This window comes from Aythya ferina (assembly GCF_964211825.1).
Source record: "Aythya ferina genome assembly, chromosome: 10".
Taxonomy (NCBI): Eukaryota; Metazoa; Chordata; class Aves; order Anseriformes; family Anatidae; genus Aythya; species Aythya ferina.
In genome coordinates this window covers 15,475,372-15,482,214 of record NC_140306.1, presented here as the reverse complement: position 1 = coordinate 15,482,214, position 6,843 = coordinate 15,475,372, and the positions used below count along the sequence as shown (strand labels likewise).

General features: G+C 70.9%; 1 protein-coding gene across 1 annotated transcript; it reads right to left on the bottom strand.

Moving 5' to 3' along the window:
• Nucleotides 1-21: 21 nt before the first annotated feature.
• Nucleotides 22-6,297, bottom strand: CAMKV (CaM kinase like vesicle associated). The gene is made up of 11 exons (XM_084530922.1): nucleotides 6,165-6,297; nucleotides 3,546-3,654; nucleotides 2,391-2,522; nucleotides 2,214-2,288; nucleotides 1,988-2,126; nucleotides 1,784-1,904; nucleotides 1,204-1,279; nucleotides 975-1,111; nucleotides 816-894; nucleotides 642-729; nucleotides 22-541 (listed from the first exon to the last, which is right to left on the bottom strand). The coding sequence occupies exons 2-11, from the start codon at nucleotides 3,638-3,640 to the stop codon at nucleotides 296-298; spliced, it is 1,188 nt and encodes a 395-aa protein (XP_084387048.1). The 5' UTR covers nucleotides 3,641-3,654; nucleotides 6,165-6,297; the 3' UTR covers nucleotides 22-295.
• Between the last annotated feature and the right edge of the window lie 546 nt (nucleotides 6,298-6,843).

Sequence of the window (6,843 nt, the reverse complement as noted above, 5' to 3'; positions counted from 1 at the left end):
TGTGGCCCCCCCCTCCCCGCACCCCCACCCGTGTCCGTGGGGTGCTGGGGGGTCGGGGGGGGGGCTCCCGGTCCCCGTCCCACCGGGGCCCGGCGCATGCAGCCGGGGAGCCCCCGGGGGGGGACACACGGGGAGAGCGGTGGAAAAGGGGACACGGGGTGGGGGACAAAGGAGGGGGGGGGGACACGGGGTGGGGGGGCCATGCAGGGCGCTGCCCCGCTCTGCTGGGGCACGTAGAAAAGTGGGGCGCAGGCTGGGGGCGCGGGGGCCATGCCGGGCTCTGTACAGGGGGTGCTCAGCCGCTCGGCTCCTTCGGGGCCTCGGTGGCGGCGGCGGCGGTGGCAGTGGTGGCGGTGGTGGCGTCGCTGTCCCCGTTACACGTGGTGGGGGCCGGGGTGGTGGCGGTGGTGGTGGTGGGTGGCGTGGTGGGGGCTGGGGGGGCCGCGGTGTCGGTGGTGGTGGTGGTGGCAGTGCTGGCGGCTGGCTCCGTCTGCTCGGGTGCCCGCAGGCGCTTCATGAGCGTGGTCACCCGCACGGCTTTCTGCAGGGGGGGAGAGGGCGTCAGGAGCCTCCCCCCCCCTCCCCAAAACACCAAGGGGAGGAGGAGGCTGGGTTCGGCCCTGGTGCCCCCCCCTGCCCACCTTCCACTTGGCCCTGGCAAAGTTCTTCTCGATCTGGGCGCAGACGCCGTCCTTGATGTTCTTGTCGGAGGCGGCGTTGCCGGAGATCCTGCGGGGAGGCGTGGCGGGGTGAGAGGCCCCCACCGCCCCCATATTGTGTGTGTGTCCCCCCCCCATCGCCCTGCCGCCCCTCACCACTCGTGGGAGATGGCCTCCTCTGCCGTGATCCGCTGGTCCTGCTCTACCTCCATCAGCCGCGTCACCAGCTCCTTGGCTGGGGGCAGGGGGGTGTCAGCGCCAGGGGACCCCCTGCTCCCCTCACGTGTCCCCCCCCCCCCCAGCACTGGGGCTCACCCGCCTGCGAGATATCGTCCCAGTAGGGCGGGTCGAACTCGTAGTCCCCGGCCAGGATTTTGCGGAAGAGGTTCTTGTCGTGGTTCTCGTAGTCATCCTCGTCCGCCTCCTCGTAGAAGGGGGGGTTCCCCGAGAGGCTGCGCGGGGCGGTGTGCGAGTGCTCAGCGCCCCCCCCCCGCCCACCCCGTGCCCCCCATCCCCGTGCCCCCTGTGCCCAGCCCGCACTCACAGGATGTACATGATGACGCCGATCGCCCAGCAGTCCACCGGCCGCCCGTACCGCTGCCGCCCCACCACCTCCGGAGCTGCGGGGCACAGGAGGGTGGCGGGGGGACAGGTCCCGTCCCGGGGACCCCAGTAACTGCGTACCCCCAGGGGGGAACCACCAGCCCCGGGCACCCATCTGCCTCCCCGTGCTCGGCAGCCTGGGGCCAGATCCTCTCCTCTGGCTGCTCGCAGAGCCCTGGGAGCAGGGCGAGAGGGGCCACTGGGGGCACCCAGGATGGGTCCTTGGGGTGATGGGGAGCAGGAGGGACCCGCTGGAAGCACCCAGGATGGGTCTTTAGGGTGATGGGGAGCAGGACGGATGCACTGGGAGCACCCAGGATGGGTCCCTGGGGTGCTGGGCAGTGGCCATAACCAACCAGGAGCCCCCAGGGCGACAGGGACCCCCGGGGAGCACCCACCAGCAGCAGGAGGGACCCGCTGGGAGCACCCAGGAGGGGTCTCCAGAGCAACGGGCACCCATCAGGACCCACCAGGAGGGCAGGGAGCTCTGGGGACACCCCCGCCTCCCCCTGCGCCCTCACCCAGGTACTCGGGGGTGCCGCAGGGCTCCTTGATGAGGCCGTTCTCCAGCTTGGCCAGGTGGAAGTCGCTGATGACGATCTTGGAGTTCTTCAGGCGGTTGTAGTACACCAGGTTCTCCAGCTGCCGGCGCGAGGGACGTCAGCACCCACGGGTGCGCCTGCACCCACCGGGGACCCCTCCCCAGCCACGCGGCCGGCACCCACCTTGAGGTTCCTGTGCACGATCTTGAGCGAGTGCAGGTAGGCGACGGCCTCCAGCACCTGCCGGATGACGTTGCTGGTGTCCTTCTCCGAGTAGTAGCCCTGGTCCAGGATCCAGTCGAAGACCTCCCGGCCTGTGGCCCTGCCGGCGCCGAGAGCAGGCTGCCGGCAGCCCCGCGGCACGGCCGCAGCCCTCCCCACCCCACCACCACCCCTCTGCCCCGCTTACAGCTCCAGGAAGATGAAGTACTCCTTGCGGGTGATGTAGACGTCCACCAGCTGCAGGATGTTGGGGTGCTTCACCCTGCGGCGCCCAGGGGACAGCGGTGGGTGGGTGGGTGGGTGTTTGGGTGCCCCCCCTGCGGCCGCGGGGTCCGACCCGGCGCCGCCCAGCCCCGGCACTCACATTTTGAGGATGATGATCTCGTTCTTGGCCGCCTTCCGCACCTTGCGCCCGTCCCGCTTCAGAAACTTCTTGCAGGTGTAGAGCTTGCCCGACGTCTTCTCCTTCGCCCGGAAGATTTCGCAGAACTCCTCCCTGCAAGGCAGCGGGGGGGGGGGGAAGGGGGGATCCATCTCAAATCAGCAAGTCAATAGGAAGAGGGGAGGGGGGGGAAACAGGTAAGAAGAAAGCCCCTTCCCCACCACAGGGCCACGGGGGCTCCTTGAGCACGGGGTGGGACTGATCCTGTCCCCGCACAGCACTCGCGGGCAGACGGATGCTGCAACCCCCTCAGCACCGAGGCTGAACAGCAGCAGCCTGCCTCAGGATTAATTCAAGTGCCGCGTTCGGGAAGGAGGAAGTTGAGAAGCACCAGCTGCCTGAGGCCAGTGAGACGGTCCTGGTCTGTTATTAATGGTGTTGGAGCTCTTCGGCACAGGCAGGGGCCGTGGGGACTCTCAGCCCTCGGCTTTCCATCCCCCCCAGCCCTGCCTGGCCGTGCCAAAACCCTCGAGGGGTGTAGGGAAGCCAGGACCCAAATGGAGGGGCTGCCTTTAGAACGGAGCCAGGCTCAGGCAGCACCCAAAAGGGTCCCCGCAGCCACCCAGCACCACCCCTCCGGGCATCCCCAGCTCTCAGATGCCCAGCACCGTGGCCAAGCACCCTCAGCACCTCGGAGCCCAGTGAAAAAATCCCTGCTGGGTGTTTTGGGGTCTCATCGGTCTCTGTCGGCAGCTGGATCCCACGGCTTCTCCTTCTGCACCACGAGAATGTCACCAAGTGACATCCGCGTCCCCTCTCCTGCCCTGCTCCCGGGAGGTGCCGCGGGGAGCCCCGGCTCTGCAGGATTGCTGCAATCCCAGCAGATATTCGGGAGGGGAGGAGGGAAGGGTTATCGGAGGTGCTATCAGTGAGCAGCCGTGGAGGGGAACCTCGCCACCGTCAGCAGCCCCGTCCTCAGAGCAGGCAGAGAGGAACTCGGGGCACCCACCGGGAACAGGGATTTGTCACAGGGAAAGCGCCCTGAGTGCCCCCAGCCCCAAACCACTGCACTCCATTCCTCGGCGCGGGGTTCGGGTCCCCAGGGGCGCCCCCGGGGCCTGGGAGGGACAGACTCACGTTTTGATGACCTGGCCCAGGTCATATCTGTCGGTCACCTCGGACGGCTGGTTATAATCTTTCTTGTCCCCCAGCGTCACGCAGCCAAACGGCATTGCAGGGCCCAGTGCTGGAAGGGCAGAGAAGGCAGTGAGCGCCCCGGCCCCGCTGCCTGCCCCAGCCCCACCCGAGCTGCGCTAATTAACGCGAAACCCGGCAAGGCGCAGCGCCGTGCACCCATCCCTGCGGCACCCAGCCACCCTGCCTGGCTGGGCTGCCAGCCCGCCCCCCAGCCCCCATTTGCAGGCTCGTTAATGAATTTATTCCGTAGCCAGAGCCAGGAGCAGCCTGCTGGGGAAGCGAGCGGAGGCGACCAGAGCAGCTCCTGTTTCTCAGCCTGTTTCTGCCCCACGGTGATGCTTCTCCAGCCTGGGCATCGCCCGCCGCATGCTGCCCGACGTGCAGCCCTTTAGCAGCGATGTCGCACCCTCGGTTTTCCTGCTGGGGCCCCTCCAAACCCAGACCCTGCTCGGGACGAAGGGATTTTTCCCCTTTCCCACCCCGTTACAGGGAAGAAGTTCCAACCGCCGGGATTTTCTGACGGCTCATGAGACCCTGAGGGCTCCCTGCGTCCTGCTCAGCCCCAGCAGGACACGGCGCGGTGCCGGAAGCACCCATGGCCCAAACCTCCCTGAACACCGTGCCGTGCCGTGCCGGCCTTGCCGTGCCGTGCCGGCAGCGCCCGCTGCCCCGGTGGGCCAGGATGGCTGAGCGGGATGCGGGCGCCGGCACGGCGGGTACCCAAGCGCTGCGCCTGTTGCTATGGCAATGGGAGCTGGAGATGCAGAAAGCGGCACATCCTGCGGAGGGGGCAGGGACGGGCAGCACCCGGCGGCACCCGACCCACCCGCGGGGGCTCAGCCCCGTCCCCGGGTCCTGCCTGCGGCACCCGGGGCGCTCACCGGGGGGCTCTGTGGGGTGAGCGACCCCAAAAGCGGGCAGGATGCAGGCGCAGTGAGGCAGGGGTGCGGGCACGCTCCTCCCTGCGCTCGCTGCCTCCATCCCCGAGCAGCGCCCGCGGGGTGGGTGCTCACTGCTTGCACAGCACCTGGGTGCCATCCCATTGGGAAAGCCCTTTCTGGGTGACAGCAGCTGTCCCTGTCCCACTCTGGAGGAGCAGAGTGCGCATATGTGCGAGAGCACTCGTGGTGCTCGTGCTGTAGCCCCAACTGCAGCGTTCCAGCCCTCGCTCGGCTCATCGCAGCAGGAATCGTGCTCCGTGTCCCCGTGCCAAGCGACGCTGCCCCTGCCGTGCCCGGGTGAGGGGGACGAGGGCTGTCCCCGCAGCCGGCAGCGTGGCCGCGGGTCGGCAGCAGCGGGGCTGGCTGGCTGGGAGCGCTGCCAGGCTGCGTGGTGCCAGGGCTGGCCGCGAAGGGGACCCAGGTGGGACGGTGTAGCGGGGTCGTGGCGCTGCCTCCGCGAGTGCTCAGCTCATCTGCACTCATAAAGCGAGTTCCTGCTGCTTCGGTGAGGCCCCATCCTGCCGAGGCTCAGCACCGCCACCGTCCCCTGCCCCGGGGCTGGCTCGGGGAGGCTCGGCACACCCCGGTGCCCCGTGCCCCGCAGGGGAGCGCACGGCGAGGGGCAGCCAGGCAAGGCCTGGGTGCAGGAGGGGAGGCTGGGTGCTGCGCTGGCACCTGCACGCAGCCTGCCCCCCCCCCCCCCAACACTGCGAAGCATCTAATTTCGGAGCAGAAGCAACAGCGGGTGTAAGACAATAGCGGGGAAGTGGGTGGCCGGGTGCGGATGGCACGGAGGGATGACGCAGCCGCGCAGCCCTCACCAGCGTCTCCCCCAGCCCCCCAAAACCCGGCTCTGCTCCACGGCGGGGGGACCAGGGGCTGCCGCTTGGCCCGCTCCATCTCCGGCCCCGCTTCCACCTGCAGCTGCCCCGCTGGCATGACGGGGGGGTCCCCGCTGCGCCCCACGTCCCACGGGAGGGATGTGCCGGAGCAGAGCGCAGAACGTGGCCGGGCTGGGGGTGGGGGGGGGACACCTCCGAGCCCCCAGTGCAGCAAAGCGGAGGGCAGTGGGAGCCCGGGGTGCAGCGGACAGAGGCAGCGCGTCGGGCCGGGGCGCAGCCGGTGCTTGGGGGGGGTCCCGAGCCCCCCGCCCCGAGCTGGTCCCGGTGCTCCCCAGCGCCGGGAGCGCCTCGCCGGGGGCGAGCGGGGAGCGCTGCCGCAGTGGGGAGCGGGGCTGCGGGGAGGGCAGGGAAGGAGGAGGGAAGGAGGGAGGGAGGGAGGGAACAGCGGGGTGCTCGGCGCACGGAGCAGCGGGCGGGGGTCCCGCGGGGGCGGCCGGGCCGGGGGGCGAGCGGCGGGGCGCGGAGCCCGGCGGGGCTCGGGGGCAGCCGTCGGGGCGCACCCGCAGCCGGGCACGGCGCGGCCGGAGGGGGGGGGCCCGCGGAGGGGCACGAAGCCGGCCCGAGGGGGGCGAGGCGGGGGGCGGCAGCCCCCGGCCAACAAGTGGCCGACCCCGGCGGCCCCCCCCCGGCGCACGGCTGGGCACGGCACGGCTCGGCACGGCTCGGCACGGCCCCCGCCCCCCCGGGGGCTGTCCCGCCGCGGCCGCCGCGCTCACCTTGTCGCCTCTCCGACCGCAAAGGGGGGGCCGCGGCCCGGGGCCGCCGCCGCTCGGGGAGGGGGGCGCCGTGCGGAGCCGGGCCGGTGCCGAGCCGAGCCGAGCCGAGCCGAGCCGAGCCGTCGGTCCGTCGCGGCGCGGCCCCGCGCGCCCGGCGCGGCAAGTTGGGGGGGGCGGGACCGCGGGGGGGCCCTCCCCTCCCCTCCCCCCCCCCCGCTCCGGCTGCCGCCCCGCCCCCTCCCGTGACGTCACCCCAAACTTTGCGCCCCGCCCCTCCCGGGCGCGGGAGCCGGCACCCACGGGGGACGGGGCGCACGTGGACCCGGCACGGGGCCCCCCCCCGGGGAGTGGGGACCCCCGCGAGGGGCAGGTCAGCGGGGAGGGGAGGAAGGGTGCGGGGGGGGTTGTGGGGTGAGGGGGGGATGGGGTGGGAGCGGGTGGGGGGGGGTGGATGGGATGGGACGGGATGGGATAGTTGGGATGGAATGGGATGGGTTGGGATGGTTGGGATGGGATGGGATAGTTGGGATGGGATGGGATGGGATGGGATGAGACGTGATAGTTGGGATGGAATGGGATGGATGGGATGGGATGGGATGGGATGGGATGGGATGGGATGGGATGGGATGGATGGGATGGGATGGGATGGGATGGGAGGGATGGGATGGGATGGGATGGG

Bases quoted from the DNA above. Each gene is read 5' to 3' on its own strand.
- CAMKV (XM_084530922.1), bottom strand. From the start codon at position 3,640: ATGCCGTTTGGCTGCGTGACGCTGGGGGACAAGAAAGATTATAACCAG. The intron at 2,289-2,390 runs GTGAGTGCCGGG...TGGGCGCCGCAG, and splicing joins GAGATCATCATCCTCAAAAT to GGTGAAGCACCCCAACATCC. The intron at 1,905-1,987 runs GTGGGTGCCGGC...TCGCGCCGGCAG, and splicing joins TCGTGCACAGGAACCTCAAG to CTGGAGAACCTGGTGTACTA.